At 43.4% G+C, this 17,949-nt stretch overlaps 1 protein-coding gene across 9 annotated transcripts in view; it reads right to left on the bottom strand.

The window, feature by feature from the left end:
• Positions 1-17,949, bottom strand: part of nav3 (neuron navigator 3) — a 397,873-nt gene that overhangs the window by 224,492 nt on the left and 155,432 nt on the right. For 6 of the 9 annotated variants that reach the window (XM_050035968.1, XM_050035970.1, XM_050035971.1 and 3 more), the window contains exon 1: positions 13,241-13,761. The exons of 1 other annotated variant lie outside the window; for it this stretch is intronic. In XM_050035968.1, the coding sequence (XP_049891925.1) occupies positions 13,241-13,501 (261 nt within the window). In that variant the 5' untranslated portion in view covers positions 13,502-13,761. Of the gene's footprint in view, positions 1-13,240; positions 13,762-17,949 lie in introns of those variants that run through there. 2 more of the 9 variants (XM_050035972.1, XM_050035973.1) reach the window with 1 other exon arrangement.

Genomic DNA, 17,949 nt, shown 5'->3' with positions numbered 1-17,949 from the left:
TCCAAAGGGGCAGCTGACTTTGGTCAGACAAGCTATTGGCGTGTGGCCCTTTAGCACGTGAACCCTGGTAGCTGCTACAAGGAACCTCTTGTCCTCACATTACGACTCCAGTAATGAGTCTCTTCAGTCCAAGATGGCCGACAGCCCTTCCTCATCATTAAGGGATTATGAGGGAAAATGTTTGCTCATTTGCCCAAGCTTTCTGGACCACCACAAATCTGCCTTACGGGCTAATGTATGACCTGAGCCCTCAACCTATGAACCGATCACTGAGGCGATGACCTTCCAGTGTTGACTAAGACAAAGATTCTCTGTGTATGTATTCACCTCCCTTACCACGTCAGGAGGGCCATTACATCATTAAGAAGATTATGCTGAAAAATATGACTCTTGAGAGTGAGTGCTATTCATCAACAGCAATAGAGAAGAAATTGTTCCTTGTTTGGCAGGAAGGAAAGACATCAACAAAACAACAGACTCTTGTAAGCTTTGGCAATACCACTGTCCTCGTTGCAGATGCAACTCAACAAACCCACTTCTTGTTTAAGTGACAACAATCAAGGCCGCTGGGTTGGGAGAGGAAACGAGCAGAGCTCCAAAAAAGCCTCTGAGGATGCATCAACAAAAAAACCCAGGGTTGTTAAAAACGAGTATGAGCTTTCGCATGGGAGCAACAACAACAGCAGCCAGTAAATAAAACGAAACTCCAATGCGTGTCAGGAGACTTATCCTGTGAGAAAACTTGCTCTGGCCCAAACAGCAGAGCTTTGTTGGCCATGTGGGGAGGCCAATGGAGGGAGGAGAGGGAAGAGAGAAAGCAAAAGGGGAGGGTGGAATTAGACTTTAGCTCCCCACCTCTGGAGACTCTGTCAAGGGCCGGTAGTTCATGTTTAACACTCATTAATGGCAGAGTTAACACACTTTATGGGCAAACTTAATATAGCAGAATGGCAGAGGCAATAAGGTTGTGATGTTGAGGCGGAAATGACTTTTTTTAATGGAGAGGTGCTTTGCACTTTAGTGGAATAGAGGCCCACCTGCATCCCAGGGGAGGAGCAATACCAAGAAGTTACTTACTTACTTACAAGACAACAGAAGGGCAATAGAACGGCCCTGAAACTGAAGTGTAGAAAGCCACTGTGGGATCAATGTAGATCATTCAGAACTGGCTTTCTGAGAGTCTGGACCTCAGATATGGTCTAATGTTGTTACAATGCGGTGCATGGAAAAATCACTCATTCATTCTCTAAATCTGCTTGTTCTTATTCCAGGTTGCGGTGATTTTGTGTGTAACCCAGCATACAGTAGATTGCCATTAGTGTGATGTTTAATCATACCTATGGGTGACTGAGACTCTCCAATGCACTTAACTTACAAGTCTGTAAACTGTGTGAGGCAAGGCACTTGAACACGGTGTGAACACACAAACCACATAAAGAAAGATATAAAGCCAGGAATCAAGTCCAAGTTCTTCTCGCTGTGAGACGGCAACATTAAAAACTCAACTGCCAAGCCTCCCAGCACTGAAAAACTGCTTTATAATTTATATTACTGTAAAAGACCTCATTTCATTTTATTTCATTTTTATTGACACAGACGCACAGACATAGACGTGCACCCACAAGGCTCCAGTTGCAGCTTTGCAACATGCAGTTTCACACTCGATTTACTGTTACCAAAAGGCCATGGACACATCAAATGCTGCCACAATGCTCTGCAGACAGGCCAGAGGCTAGAGGGGTCACGCACCACTGAGCCAGCCTATGACCTCATAACTACATTAGACTCTGCCTCGACCTGCATGATCTTTCCGCAACTGTAAACCTCCTAGAGCTGCATCTCAGTGTGTGCAGCATCGCTCCAGCCTTAACGAATAACACTAGAAAGGCCATTTGCCTTGCATTTTAGAATTAAAATCTATCAGGTTTTAAATATTACACCACAGCTATATTTAACTGAGATATGGAAATAATAGTTCTTAGAACTAATAGAAGAGCCAAAAAGTTTCATCTACAGAAAACAGAGGTGCCAAAGTGTGTTTTTGTGCTGTTTTTAATCCCTTAAAAATGTGTCTTCTGTTTTTGCTTCTGACTAAATTTAACACCTGTAGCAAATGACAGGACCATCACTAAAACAATGTAAATCCACTGCAAGGGTCAGGGGCTTGATCCAACTGTTACCACCAACCAAACAAACATGCACATATGCTACCTTCAACGCGATTTGAGTAAAAGTTCCATCAAATGCACACATGAAAATCCCACACTGAATGCTGCTGCTCAGAGTAAACATACAGAAATATATGAGAAAGAGTAACGATTTCTATTTGGCATTTTATTGGCCCTTACATAAGCCTCGCAGAGACAAAATGCAGAAAATAAGAAAAACCGACATGTCTGGATTGAAAAAAAAAAGTGGAAAAATAATGAGAACATAGATGCTGGTTGTGGGTAATGATGAGTCTAAATGTGAGGGCTAACCGCTCCAAAAAAACATGTGTGCTCGCTCTGTTAAGCGCCCTGTAAAAGCTCATGCCAAGGGAGGGTACAGCAATGAACCACCACCCAGTATCCCACCAGAGCGAGCTTTTCATCCAGCCATCTGTGTCTGAGGGCTGGTTTGTGTTTTCTATTTATTTATCAAAAACATCCAACAGTCAACCCTTAAATGTAACCTACGGTTAGATGATTGATGCTGTTTTTTGGCGGCACTCTGTTTCGTATTCAGACTGTTACAAACATTCACACCTGGGAGCTACCAACTGAAACCGCTGTTTTTTTAAACTGATGAGCTCTACTGGAGCAACTGGAGATGAAATTTGCACTGGAGTGTCAGATTTTTCCAGCATGGCCTAGGTTTTGAACTAGCAAGCATACGAATATGTCCAAGTGGATGCCATCCCCATAAATACACATGAGTGATGGAGTGCTACATGAAGACGAAATTTTCTGCCAAACTTTGTACAGTTTTTGTCGTTTCACATGACAGATTTCTGTATTTGTTTTTTTTTTCTCTGAGCTCTCACCGGTTTAAAATAGACAGGGCTTAGTTGGAAAAGGGTGATGTCACATAATTCTGTGCATCAGTCAGGACTTAGGATTTAAGGGGTTAGCTGGGATTCACCAAAGTCACACAATAACAAACTAACTAACTGATTGAGGCAGCGGTAGACCAGTAATTCCCATGTTCTGTGGGGTAAAATTACTGTTTTTGTCAAGGAAGTCTGGTGGCAGTACACTGCTTGGCTTCAGTGACAGAACTTCCCGCTTCTCCAAACTGGGAGTTTTCTGACGGCAATCTACTGCAGGTACAACTGACAACAGCACATCATTCAAAAACCTAAACTATTCCTTTAATAAGTCTATTTTTCTGAACTTCAGCTTGGTTTGCAACTTATTTAGTTGTCTTTGCTACTCTAAATTTGACTGAACTGACTGAGTGCAGGAAACAACGTTTAAAAGCATGAGGACATTAAATCTGCGTGGAAATCGGTTCTGCTCCTTCAGCCCATAAGTACACTATTAGCCCGTACATTTAAGTGCATATATCTGTCTAGTCACAGTTACTCTGTGACTTAAAACACCCCTCTTTTTCCAGGTGCCTCGGAAGTGCGTAGAAATCATGTTGATAGTTAGTGATCTACTGCCGCTGCTGTGTAAGCCGTGAGTCAATACCACAGGGACCGCTCGCTTGACTCATAACATCAGCAGTCATTCTCCGTGCATGCCTAAAAACAACACATCCACAGAGCGATGCCGCTTGTTAGCATGTGCTATGGGATATGTTTGGGTGTTTGCTCCCTGTCCATGCTTGGTCGCACACTTCTGACACCGGTTGTTATGGCTCTCCCAGATGTTCCCTTGCAGCTGCCTGGGTCACCATCAGACACGCTGCTGAGATAAAGATAAAAAGGTGAAAGGAGAGCTAGAGGAAAGGGTAAGGAAAGAGAAGAGAAGAGAAGAGAAGAGAAGACAAGAGAAGACAAGAGAAGAGAAGAGTGACCTACTCATTGAGCGGAGGAAAGGTTATCTGTGACAGCTGGAGAGACAGAACTGGGCCAGGTGTGTGTTAACTCTCTCCTACTGCTTTTCTCATTATGAATATCACAGAGGAAAGGATAGACAGGGAAAGAAGAGAGAGAAAGAAAGGTGGAGGAAAAAATGATAGGGGGAAAGGATGGGAAAAAAAAAAGAAAATGACAAAGCAAAAGGGGGGGGGGGGGGTAAAGGTCAAAGGAAAATACCAGTAAGTGAGTTGGAGGGAGTGGAATGAGAGTAAGGCTCCAGCGAGGAGAGACAGAAAAAGGAGGCCAGGGAAGGACTCAGAGAGGAATGCTGGGAATGGGAGAGAGCAGAAAGACAGTGACAGGAGATGGAGTGGAAAAAAAGAAGTGCTGGGAAGATGTGAAAAGAAGGGATTGAGGGAGAATAAAGGACAGAGAGGAGAGAACGGTAAGAAAACACAGCAGACAGAGAGACCGCTGACAGACAGCTGAAGAGAGACAAATAGAGGAAATCTGAGGTGGAGGTAAAGATGATCTGCCACCGCTACACTCTCAAAACATCCTCTCTGTGTGCATGTGTGTATGTGTCTCTTCCTAGTAACCCACAGTAACCTTATATGAGCATCAGGTGGGTGGAGTGTCCAGCATGTGGACAATTCCGACACAGTACAGTGCCAAAAGACTCTCGCCTTTAATAATACTTAATTGACAAAAGAGGGGAAAAAGCATTTAGCACTTGCCTTAAACTGATACTGACTTTTTTAGGTGGCAAAAATACATTTTGTTGCTGACTCTTCACAGCAGTAGAATGCTTAGCTCCCATGTCGACATCTACTGTAAGATATATACTCTGGATAAGTACCCCATACAACCCCACTTCAAAAAATCTGAACTATCCCTTTAGGAAGGTCCAGATTTGAACACTCTTCTCCATCTACAGTCACATAATGTTTCTTCAACATAAGCAACAGCATCAGATTGATGTACATCACGTATAATATGTAAAAGACTGTGTCACTATCTCTAACGCATGCCCCTTTTGTTTCTCCATGTTTGCGTTTCTTCTTTTATGGCATCAAACAACAAACAAGCAGACCATCCCTCTCTTGGATCATTTAGCAAGGCTACCTTTGAACTAGCAGAGAGCCTGGAGCAAGTGTGTGCGTGCATGTATGTGTATGTGCTGCTAGTTCCAAACCAGCCTCTTCATGAGAGCAGGGTAGCTTTCTTCCACACACATGCACGCTTCCCTGCATTCAATCAGCGCCATGATGCCTCGCAAAAACAGCGTTAGAAACATCAGAGAGAAAGCTCAGAATAAGATGAGACAATAACAGGGCGCTGGGAGGCTTTGTTCACTGTAATCTTACTTATTTGTTAAATTATGGAGCCTCGGGCCAGGGAGAGTGTTGGGAGACCTAAAAACCCAGGTGCAAGCTGCTGTGATGCAAGTGTATTTGAGCAAGGCACTGAATTTCTAACAGCTAAATCGGTAGCTTCATTTGAAATTCACCAGAAATGTGAGGTTAAAATCTTTCTTTAATACAAAGCCATTATTAAAGAAGTGCCAAAATTTGCTAATTCATACCTCTAGTAAACAAGAATGAAGCCTCAGCCATCATGGGATTCTTCATGAGTTCCTACTTTAAATGTTTCACTGCTGTTCTCATGTACTTGAACTTGTTTTGCACCGAGTCTTATTTTTCTTGGTGTTTTGGAGCGAACACACTATGACTGTACTTCCAGGGGAGGGTATTTTTAACCGGTGTGGCCGTACTGTAAACACCAGCCGCTCTGTGTGTTCTCACTCCAAGATTTAAACACCACGGCCGACAACAGACTCCCCGCGGCACGGAAGGCAATGAAATACTGTGTGTGAGACAAAAAGCACAGGGAGAAGGAGGGAGAGAAAGAGCATTGGAAAGCACAATATTGTCTCAAATATTTTCCCAATTCCGACCCAGGGGTCATTAAGGAATCTCAGCAGTGTGGGGGAATGCTGCAGAAGTGGACAGACTAATGCAAATAAAAGTGAGTGAATCACATTAGGGGTAGTTCTTCAGCTGCAACATATGTTAACCTAATCGTATTTTTTCACTTTTCTTTAATTTGATAATCTTATGGTTCAAAAATCATGCGTTTGACCAAAAATCACTGCCATGTTTCCAACTTGGATCAGGCCAAGTGAGCTGGGGTGGACTCCCCTGTTAACACATTATTTCTGATTGGCTGAACAGACCACAGACTGTTGACCTCCATACTCCAAATGGTACCAAAGCTGCTAGGACAAACAGCTGCAGAGCTGAGCAGCAGCAAGGACATGACAAAAAGCTGCAGTAACATACTAGGCCTGCATCCTTTTGTTATGCGTGTCAGTGGTTTCGACCAAGGCAATTTACATGCCAACTCTCATGTTATTCTATACTTAAGTTCAAGAAGTTGTGGTTCCCTTTTCAAGAATGCAATTTAGAATCAATGAGAGCCTAACAACCACTCCAGTCCCATCACAGCGTGTTTTAAAAATCACTCCCTGACCTCGCTGGCTGGAAGAAGTACAAATATAGCAGCGCTGCGTCTCCTGCTCGTTAGTGTTCACACCTCCTTCACAACGACAACTTCTCTTCCAGATATGGAGTCCGGCACACGGCGAGTCAGACCACCCATGACTAGGACACGTTCAGACCCATCCTATCCAAACGCCACCCCTCCCACTGCTGGAACAAGTTGGCCCCCTCTCGCTTCCCTCTGTTCTTTCTGTTGTTTCAGCAGTGTCAGAGCCACTCGAGGGGGGAAGAGTGAGAGCTGAGCGAGAGCCAGGAAGAGAGAGCACGCTTTGACCACTGACGTGCTGGACAAAACCATAAATGCATCATTGCTGAAACTGTGGTTAAATGTGGTTCAAATTACTTGTAGACAAATTATCTAATTTTCCACAAGTTTTCTTTTAATATTCCTCCTTTACATCACTCCAAATGTTGAGGTCGTAACAGATGCAAATGCCACTGTAATGGATCTAATAAATATAAATGCTGATTTTAAGTGACTGTGATGGCAGTATTAAGTCCCTCATGCATATGAAAGCAGTCTTTTTAGTTTTATGCATTTGCACATGGATGGTATGATCAAGTCATGCAAGTCCATGTTTATTGTTATCATCTCATTCTAATTTGTCATAATTACATATTGCATAACCTGAACTGCTGGGGCAATGCCACACAAAATGAGCCTCTAAAAGGCTTGACTGCTTTACGGAGAGTTGCAATCATTCATATGTTGAATGCATGAAAACCTTGTATGCAGAACAAAAAAAACAGAAGAATAAGTGTGAGAGCTATAAAAGACCAAAAAAAGAGAGAGAAAAGGACAGAAGAAACACACAGTGACAGGCCCACCCCGAGAAAGAGAAAAAGGGAAGCGGAGGTTTGTTTACATTCTACTCACTCACTCAAACTCACTGGACCCCAACATCATTCCCTGAGGCACTCCACCTCACTTTCCTACTTTGAACCCACACATGGTGTTGCCTAGGGCGTTATCAGGCCAGAGCAGGAGATGCACCACACAAGAAAAATATGCAATAACAGACTCTGTGATTATTCTCCTCAATGTGCATACACACACACACACCCACACGGAAAGAGAATCAACAGGATGTTTTTTGTTCTCTGAGTAAGTGTGTCTGGCACTCGTCCGCACTTCCGGCAAACACTTGTGTACTTATTCTTGAGGAGCAACATTCCGGGATAACATTTCACTGACATCAGAAGCCAGCAAAAAAAGCAGCCTGCGACGGTCACGGCTGGTGTATACAATGAGATAAAGACACATTCACCATGTAGAGAATGACTCCATTCTGTTGACACAAGAGACGGCATGGCAGGTTAGACCGACGGCAGAGAAAGATAACTTTAGAATCAGTTTACACTAGGTACTTCTGGTATTGTAAATACCCCATTTGTGCATTTATCCTGCACCCAATTATTTCTGAGAACCTAACTAAAGGCTTTACAGCTGTACAGCCATTGTATTTTTAACACAACACTTGTTAAGAGACCTGTAAAAGGAAAGCACAACTTAAGTTTCCCAAACATTTTGCTTTTGTGGATGGAGCGAGTAAGTGCACAATAAAAAAAGGGACTATGTGGTGACACGAAGTGCTAAACTAATTGGTGTTTGGAAGCTGACCTGACCAAGTCTTCACCATACTGGCGAGCTTGATTCAGTAATTGGCTGTATTCTCAGGGACAAGACCAAAAAAGGTGGAGATTAGAAGAGAAGGCTCGTCACTGGGGTGTCATTATAGTGAATGTGGTGCTCAAATCAATTGCTGGAGAGCATCAAGGAGAGGAAGACATAACTTTAGATAAACCATAAGCTCCCATACAATTCTTCAAGGATGAATAACGATGAATCAAATAAACATCATTTGTTCTTCTGCCATACTGTAGATTTAATAAAAAGGTGTGATGCAATCCACCTCCACCTCAAGACGAACTCCAAATTACCCCCTAAATAAGTCCCCAGGCTGTGTGATTTGGACAACTGCCAAAACTCTTGATGCACAAGATAATTCCCCATCAGTGGTGGTGGCGCTGACACTTCATTAAAGCGCGGTCGAGTCAGATAAGCTCTTCATTCCAACTCGTCATCCCGCAGTGCCAGAGGCAGTGACTGATGTGAAGTGTCAGCGGAGAGTACAACAGGAAGAGCAAACGTCTTGCCTTGTACTTGTCTCTATCATGCAGGGGCTGAATGAGAGACCTTGACTGCCCCAAATTAGAGATGGATTAAGACAGGAGGCCTCAGAAGAGCACAGGTGTTGCACAACACTACCAAAGAAACTCAAGGCTTATGCTGCCACCTGCCAATGTGTGTGTGAGAGCTGTGCAACATGAACATCAGTCATGAAAGTTAGTCAAACAAAACTTGAGCAAAGCAAAGTAATCAGCTGCATCACATTTAAAGTGTGGTGATGCCATCAGGATGTCTATAGTAAAAATGCGCCAGGATTACAATTAGCAATAATTATAACAACAGTTGTTACTTGAAAGCTGTGCAGCATATGCAAGTATTTGAGGAGGACCTATTATGGTCATTTTCAGGTTTCTACGAGAACATGTTTACATGCTTTAATAGTTTAAAAAAAAAAAAAAAACACTTTATTTTCCTCATACTGTGCTGGAACATCTGTCAACAGTCTGCTCTGATTGGTCAGCCTATTTGAGTCTTCAGTATTTTGCTGTCTCTTCACTGTCACTGCACCAAAGAATAGCTGAACAAAGAAAAGCTGCACTTTTTATGCGAAAAATCCCCAGTTAAATGTTCCGGCAGAAATATGATCTGAAATCAGGGAGAAATTTACAACATTAGCAACCATGTATACATGTTTCCCTGACACTAGCATGTAGCTACATGTACGTTAGCAGTGTGCTTGCAGCTGGGGAAGCAAATTTGAGAATCCGATAGCAAAGGAATGGCAGACGTGTCCATGCTGTCGTTCTTACCCTAACCCTAACCAATTCCACTCCTCTTGCCTAGACCTAACCAATCCAACCAACAAAAGCAATGAGTACTAGCCAATCATAGGGAGCGTAGGGTGGGTCATTCCTTCGTTATCCTAGGATTCGCAAATTTGCGCTGGGAAATGACTGTAACGGAGAATAGCAGCACTTTCTACTTTGAAAAATCACCAATAAAAGCTTCTGAACACAACCAGACATGTTCAAGCAGGGATATGATCTTAAGGAAGAACTGACAACATCAGAAACCAAGATTATATCTTTCCCTGACGTTAGCATGCAGCTACATGTAAGTTAGCAGTGTACTTGCAGCCGGGGACTGAAATGGAGAAAAGCTGCACTGTTTACTGTGGAAAATTACCAATAAAAGCTTCTAAACACAACTAAAATATTTCAGCAGGAATCTGACCTGAAATCAGGGAGATAGTACCAGCACTTAACCAAGTTTACATGTTTACCTGACGTTAGCATGTAGCTGCATGTAGCAGTGTAGGCTACGTAACATAAACACTTGCAGTAACGTGCCTGGAGCAGAAGACCATATAAGAAATCAATCACACTGTGATGTCATACTGTGGCCATAAGTGGTAGAAAGATTACTTCTACAAAAGTTTACCCCATTATTTGAAACTTTGTGCACATTTAATATTATTATTTAATATTCATTGTAAAACTTATATTTGACAGAATATGAAAAGCTTAATAGGTCCCCTTTCCATCCTGCTGCTAGCCATACTTCATTTTTAATGGCCAGATCACACAATATTGAAATAACCAACAACTGTGCTTTATGTTCTGTGGTGCCCTGCAGTATCCACAACAACCCAGATTTTAATTTGTCAGCAAATTTGCTGTCATGTAATGTAACAAAAACCTGCGAACAGACAGAAACACACACAAAGGCAGACACAACTTGTGGACACTCCCATGAAACTAGGTGCAGTTTATTATGGAGTAAATCTGAGGGATTATCTATCACACAATACACACAGACTGTCTGAGATTAGCTGCAACTAATTCTGAATGCTGTCCAAAATTAACCTTGTCTGGGCAGCTTAATTGTGCCCTTTACACACTGTTAGACACCCTGATAGCACCATGCATCAGTTCCATGCACGTTCTGTAGCAGATGGAGCCTGAGTGCAGCAGTCACACATCTTCCACCATGGCTACATCTATTAAATGTGAAACCTCTCAATCCAAAACTGGTGGATGGCCTTCCGTGTCAGACTGAACTGTGAATCGAATTCGTTTCAGCCGAGCTTGTCTTTCACTTGGACATGATTCTCTTGGACTTCCTCCTTGGCTTTGCTCAAAACAACATCAAGCCTGCTGTCTTCTGCAAACACCACACCAAAGAAAAAACAAATCCCTTCTTCCGCTCTGCTTAGTGCTTAACCCTCTTATTTGTTTTGCTTGCTCTTGTGTCGTGTTCATTCTGCTGGCACAGGAATAATGTCCGGGTACCGCAATGCTGATTTGTGCACTTTCGGCTGCTTATAATTTAGGTAATGTAGGAGTTTCAATCTTTTTACACCACTTTGCTGACTGCATGTTGTTCTGCACGACAGCCATAATAAAATAACACAGAGGTAATAATAACTAAATGTGTCAGGGGTCAAACAGTCATCTGATTAAGCTCTTTATTGACCAGACAGGTGGAATTTTCCACCGCCATGATTTCAAATCTAAAACAAAACAATCGTTCCAACTTCGGCAAACACCACCCAGGTTAGGATGTATTCAACCTCGGGCAAACAAGCCAACACATGCTGACTATTGTATATACGGGGGGTTTGCATGTGCACAAACAAGCATGCAGTCATGCACTGCACACACACATAGTCCTACGCTTGATCCCGCTTGATGATAGGACTCCAAACTAAACAAGGAGTGTTGGTTAATGTGAAGGAGTAATGACAGCGTTTACTCCACCTTCTCTCCTCTGAAAGCCTGGAGAGTAAAGCTCTTAAGGGACTACACAACACAATTAGACAGACTAATTACCCCCTCCATACCACCCATTCCTCACCCACACCGACAGGCTGGGGCAGGCAAGAGTTCTGACTGCCTACGAGCTTTCCAAGGACAGGGACTATAGTCTGTTGTTGTGCATTTCAGGCAATTTAGCTGATGCTCTATGCACCTAAATCTTGCAAGCCACCATTAAGAAGAGGGGCAAAGGTCAGCGCCACAGCACTCTTCTGACATTTCTGTTACACAGAGGATAATGGAGTCCTAAATAAATTAAGAAAGGGACAAGTTGAACACAGGTTGAGGAGGTAAGTGTGGGGAAAGCCTGCATGAAGGATTTCATTTTCAGAATATGATGGGAGATAGATGCTGACACAAGTTAAATCGGCCTTCAGCATAATTTTCTTCAAACCCAGATTAAAAGAAAACTCTCTATTAGAGCCTTTTAATGGACCAAGCAGGAGACTTGTAAGAACCCAGTTGTGTTAACAAGCTGAAAGTCAAGCTGACGTTGCCAGTTCAGCAGCAGGTTAATGATGAACCCCCCTTCCCACCCCATCCCTTGTAGTCATCCTGCAGGCGATTTGGACTCAGTCGCGGACACGCTGGGAGGATTTAGAGGTAAGGGAACGCTGACCCGTGCTTTGATGTCTCTGGCCCACATTTCCTTTGGGTCACGAGGAAAATCAGCAGCTTTGTTCAGTATCAAAAGTCCAAAAGCCAGAAAAAGAGTCAGGGTCAGGGAGTCTTTCTATTTTTTTTTTTGTGTGTGTTTTTGTCTATGTTGGGAAGTCTTGTAACGGTAGAAAAGAGAGGCGGAGGGGAAGAGGAGGAGGAGGAATCAACTGGCCAAACAGGAAAGTTTCAGTTTGTGCTCTGACAGTTGTGGATGTGGGACGGGCTGAGGCGCTGCTGAAACTATTTGGCGGGGAGTTTTGAAAACTCCTTCCTTCTCAGGACGGAGGGACCCCGCCTTCCCTGCTGCAGCCTCAGAAAGTGAGCCAAACATTTCTGCAAAAAGGAAAGAACTTGGCACAGCCTGCGTTTAGTATGGGGAACCACTTAACAATGATCTCTGTGCATCTGTTTAACCTTCTGCAACATTTTGTCGCTGTTGCGGGTATTCGGAATATGCTCTGGGAGCAAGGGGGCAGTGCCGGTAATCTATCTGAAATATTACCCTACATGGGAGATGGAATGGGGAGAAAAGCAGGGAAAAAGAGCATATTCAGACTGTGTTCCCCTAATCTTTGAGGCTTCTCAGGTAGCAGCTGTTGTATTAGTTTTCCCTCACATAGAGGAGCAGACACGGTTCACTTCCCAGGTAGGGATCTCAATAGCCTTGACTAAAAACACACAATCAAAACCCCTAAACTCTCCTTGACTGCCACTAAAACACACACACACACACACACACACACACACACACACACTGAATGGGCAGCAGGATGAGGTAATACACTGGCAGAGAAGCATTACTCATCTTTTTTCCCCTTTTAGTTGATGATCAAAAACTAGCGACATCATCCCACCGTAGCACACATGACTCATCACCATGTGCCTGAACTCAGAGCGAGACAGACACCTGCTGAAACCAAGAAGGGAAAAACAGCATGCCAGACGCTAAGAGAAAAAGACACTGTTGGCTCTTTCATCCCTGACACCTGTGGAGTGTCACTATGCTCCCTGCACGCACAGATGCACTAAACAGACACACAGCAAGACTCTGTCCATCCCCACTAACCTTGCAGATCTTGCTCTCCTCTGTCTCGGCTCTGGACTTCCCTTCAGGTGTCCTCTCCTGCTGGTACTCGGACTTGATTGACAGCTGGCAGGAGAGCCCCGGCGGGGCGCCCTCACCTGCCCTGAGCTCCTGCTGCCGGGCCATGTAGCCCTGCGAGGTGGCTGCTCTGACCGCGCTGGGGATGGGAAGAGCAGTATGCACTGGCTTGGAGCCCACGGCGGAAGGTTGCCTGAGCTTGGAGGCTACGCCAACCACCGGCATGGTACTTCCCAGGCACAAAAATAATAACACAGGAGTGGGAGAGGGGTCCGAAAAATGTACGCCGAGGAAAAAGAAACAGATCTGCAGTGATCCCTATTGATGTCTGGCACAGGAGAGGAAGGAAAAACTAAAAAAAAAAAAAAAAAAAAAAAAAAAAAGTAAAGAAAAAGAAAAAAAAAAACAGTTGCCCCTCAGACTGAGAGGAAAGCAACTGCGCTCATTCTGTAGCCTACAGCAAGCAGGACTCACAGAAACTGAGAATGCTTCTCCTTCCTCCTGTTGGCTCCCTCCTCCTTCTCCTCCCACAAGCAACACTCCTCCCTCCCCTTCCCTCACTCTCCCTCTCTCCCTCTCTCTCTCTCTGACAGAAGTGGACCACAAAGTCGGCCAAAACAGTTCAAGGGGGCGTGAACTCCAAAAAAAAAAACGTGATTAGTGAGACCTGGTTGTGTGTGTGTGCCTATGTGTGTGTGTGTGTGTGTGTGTTCAGCGCTCCCCAACACAACTGTCAAAACAGCTCTCTTTCTCTGTCCCTCTCTCTTGCTCTCTCTCTGCTCACGCTAACACTGAACACTAGAAATAGACGTGCTCTCTGTGTCTACATCTGGAGCTGCCCCTCCCTTTGATGAGAGAAATAGTGAAAATGTGAGAGGGGAAAAAGCCCTCAGAGTTATACAAAATAGAGAAATCTAAAAAAGACCATTTGAGGGTTGAAATGAGAAAAGGAAAATTCCAGTGTGAACAGCTGTTGGAGCTGTCTTTGTGAGGAAAAAAAATCTAACTTAAAAAAACCACGACAACTTCCAATTAGGGACCAGACTGCAAGTTTTTGTTGCTCAACTGGTTTGTACCGCTGAGCGTGTTGTTGCAGTGGCTGCACTTTGCCAGAGAGTCGGAGAGTATTTGATCCCTCTCATAGTAACTCATGCCTGGCCATGCTCACTTTTTCCCTTTATTCTCCCTGAATGGAAACAATGAATGAATCTTAAAAAAGCCTTATCAAGTTGCAGAAATAAATCTAATTGGGTTTTTTTTTTTTTTTTAACTTTTTTTTTTTTTTTTTTAAATAATAACCTAGTAATATTACGCATGCATCCATTCTTCAGCATTTAAAATTCAGAATCAGGTGCCAGATGTCTTAAGATTCAACAGGAATGTAGCAGTAGTAATTATATTCAATACACACTAATGGAGCCTGGAATCCTTTAGTAATGTAGAGGCCTCAGCACAGTAGGCTTTAAACCAGGGCTAGCATGATATCAGATTCTCACTACACGGTCATCATGACCAACAGAATTTAAATTTTGAATTTGAAAACACTCCCTCACTGGTGAGTTAGGGCCTGTCCCAATACCCACACTTCCCCTAGAAATACCCGCTTGCACTTGGTTGTGCGTCTTCACGTTTAGGCTAGTGGTGTCCCAAAACAGAATTGAGGTAATGGAAGTGGTTTCCAACACTTAAAACCCACCCTAGATTCCAAAGGAGCCCCTACCCACACTTACAACGAGGTGGGAGATGAAATTTCCCAGAACACCTTGCGAAGTCAGCAACTTCGGCAAGTTTTGGAAAACAGTTTGTTACTGTACGATCGGAATGTAGGCTATACAAACAACAGATGGTTACTAGCGTAAACTCATCAGCAACACGGTTGAGCACAGCGTCAAAATATTTAAACAAATTGACTTACCCGAACAAAATCGATCAGAACTAGAAGATGTTGTAGGCGCCTCCTGTTTTCAGCATTTCTTCTCTGTTGATTTATCAGACGGAGAAGAATAAACATAGCACACGCCACAACACAAGCACTGGAGCCGGCATTTTCAAACCTGAATGACTACCGCTATCTTGCCTCGCTACGACACATGACGTATGCCTGCACGTCGGCCACGCCGATTTGCATGAAGGGGTGTCTCATTTCTTAGGGAAAGATCTCTGATTCAATAGGCAGGATCTGAGCTTCTCTCAAAACTCTCTTTTTCATTCTCTACACAACTATCTGCAACACTTTTCAAGTGCACAGCTGACTGCAACACCATGAAAGTGTGCCTCGGTATTCCCAGATATGATCTATTGCATCTTGCTCTTCTCAATGATAGCCAGCTTTTTGTCTCACCTTGTCGCCATGTGGAATAGGTATGAACACTTTTCTCTTTAGACACACTTGGATGACCTAGCATCCTGAAATATTTGTATTTGAGTCATATCGATTGGGAAATTTCTTTGTAGAGTCAGAGGGCTTAATTCTCTGCAGTGCATTTAGAGAGCTGGCAGATGCTGACTAGCATTAAGCCAGTTTTCTCCATTAAAAATAGGACAGAAAATGCTTAATGATGCGTGGCTGTATTCATCTTTGACTAAACGAAATTAAACTGACAGAGTGCTGCCAATATGAATAAAGCACTCTTCAGAATTAAGTCCAAAGTTAATACATTATTAATGGTTGGTAAAAGTGTGTAAAAGATCTTGACTGAAGTAACCAAATCGGAAATGGTTGAGGCAGGAGGAAAACTACAGCAGAGTAGCTGCTGAAAGTGCCCACAAAATTGGCTTCGGGCTGCTTCTCTGTAACAAGGAACAGAGGCTGTATCAGTGTCCAATGTAAATCACACTGGTGTGGACAGTAGGAGGCTGACAGCATCTCTCACAAACATGACAACCACAGCAACAAACAAAATAACTGTAAATTCTCTTTCAAATTGAATAACAAATTGGACATCCTGAATATGAAGTCTATTCAAGCCTTTTATTCTGATCGGTGAAGTTTGCAGTGTTAAATGTGTTGTTCTGTTCTGAGTTTGTGTTACAGTTTGTTTTATTAATGCAGGACAGATACAAATCTGTGGGAGAGGATTTCTTCAAAGACTACAGCTTTGGGTACTATATGTATTCCATCAAATGTTTTGTTGTTTGGCGAGAGAAGGATGAGCCGCACTGCATTTGGACTGCATTAACTGGACACATTATGACATGTAGCAATATCTCCCCCCTTTTTTTCTAAGGACTTGCTGCTCTGTGTGAGACATAAAAGGGAGTGAAAGTTTTATATGGAAAGGCTCCATCTGGTTCAGTTTAGAGAGGCGAGGAGATGAGCTGGAATCAGATGGGGCACATTGCAGTGTCACGGCAAACCGGAACTTTTTAACACGGCACTGTCCAATAAAAAAAGCAGGGGGGAAGGAGGGAAACTAAACACAGGGCTTGTCTCACAAATGTGATCTTACCACAAAAATCACAACACCTAAAACGTATCTCCCTCCATCAGGCCTACAGGCTCCCTTTGTGTCCTGAGTCTGACTTGTACAAGAAGGTCAAGGTCAAATATTCCTTGTAGAAATCAGTTAAGTATGACATGATTACTTTACACACCACTGCTTCCTCTTCTACTCACTTTCATACTGCCTCAGTGCCTTTGACAGTCAATTGCCTTAATAGGGACGCTGCTTCCTCCGGCCCAGAATAGCACCAGCTACTCCAACATGTTTTCAATCATGCACCAGGGGCTATCATGACAAGCCTAAAACAACAGGATACCACGTGAATGAATGGCGCAAGTCCAAGCCCGACTTCTACTGCTGCTGCCTGCCGAGCTGCACGAATTTGAGCGCACTTGGCGGGCATCCAGGTCTGCCTGGAACTGTCGGGAAACCCGTCTCTGACGAGGTCCTGTCCCGGGGGTGCTGAGTCGAAACAAGCTTACACCAAACCTCAGAGAGATTTTAAGAAAACCTTTCACTTCCTCTTATTAAATTTAAACTTTTTGGGTTTAATCACCTTACGCTGCAAAATAAATGTCATGTGGGAATGAGAATGTCTCTGCTATCTGCAGGTAAAAAGGCCACTGCTGTAATACGGTGCTGAAAGTTCCTCGTTTAACAGCCACAAATTGCTCCAAAGTCAACATTGGCTAAGCAGATATCAGGTTCACTTCCATCCTCAAACATCGCCATGGGCAGGTCAGCACCCTTATGTTTGGCTACCGGGGCCGACCACTTCTCTAAAAATAGTGTAACGTCAACTGTGTCATGGTTGAAATGTGGAGAGAATGGAGTGAGGGTAAAGACTGGAATGGATATCGCTGGGAAGGGATTAAATGTTCACACTGTATGCTGAATGGCTCAACTTTTTATTTTCATCTTTGAGTGATATTTCAGGATATGTGGCAGCCAGACTGCAAAGCAATCAGTGAAGCTTTAGTCAAGACCACCTCTGTTGAGTCCAAGTCTATTCCAAGATTAGATGCTGTCAAATTTATAAAGTGAGTCTGAACAATTGGTCGCAACCAAGACAAGAAAAATACCACAGCAAACCAAACAGTAATCCCTATCAAATATAAAATAAATTACTATGAACAAAGATGTAGCCCGACATATTTGCAGCAACACAACCAATCCCTGCAACATCCAACTAACTGATATACAAAATTCTGAACATAATTAGCTCTATGC

Source organism: Epinephelus moara, chromosome 23, assembly GCF_006386435.1.
Source record: "Epinephelus moara isolate mb chromosome 23, YSFRI_EMoa_1.0, whole genome shotgun sequence".
Lineage (NCBI taxonomy): Eukaryota > Metazoa > Chordata > Actinopteri > Perciformes > Serranidae > Epinephelus > Epinephelus moara.
The sequence above is the reverse complement of the archived record's forward strand: the minus strand, read 5'-3'. Positions and strand labels throughout refer to the sequence as shown.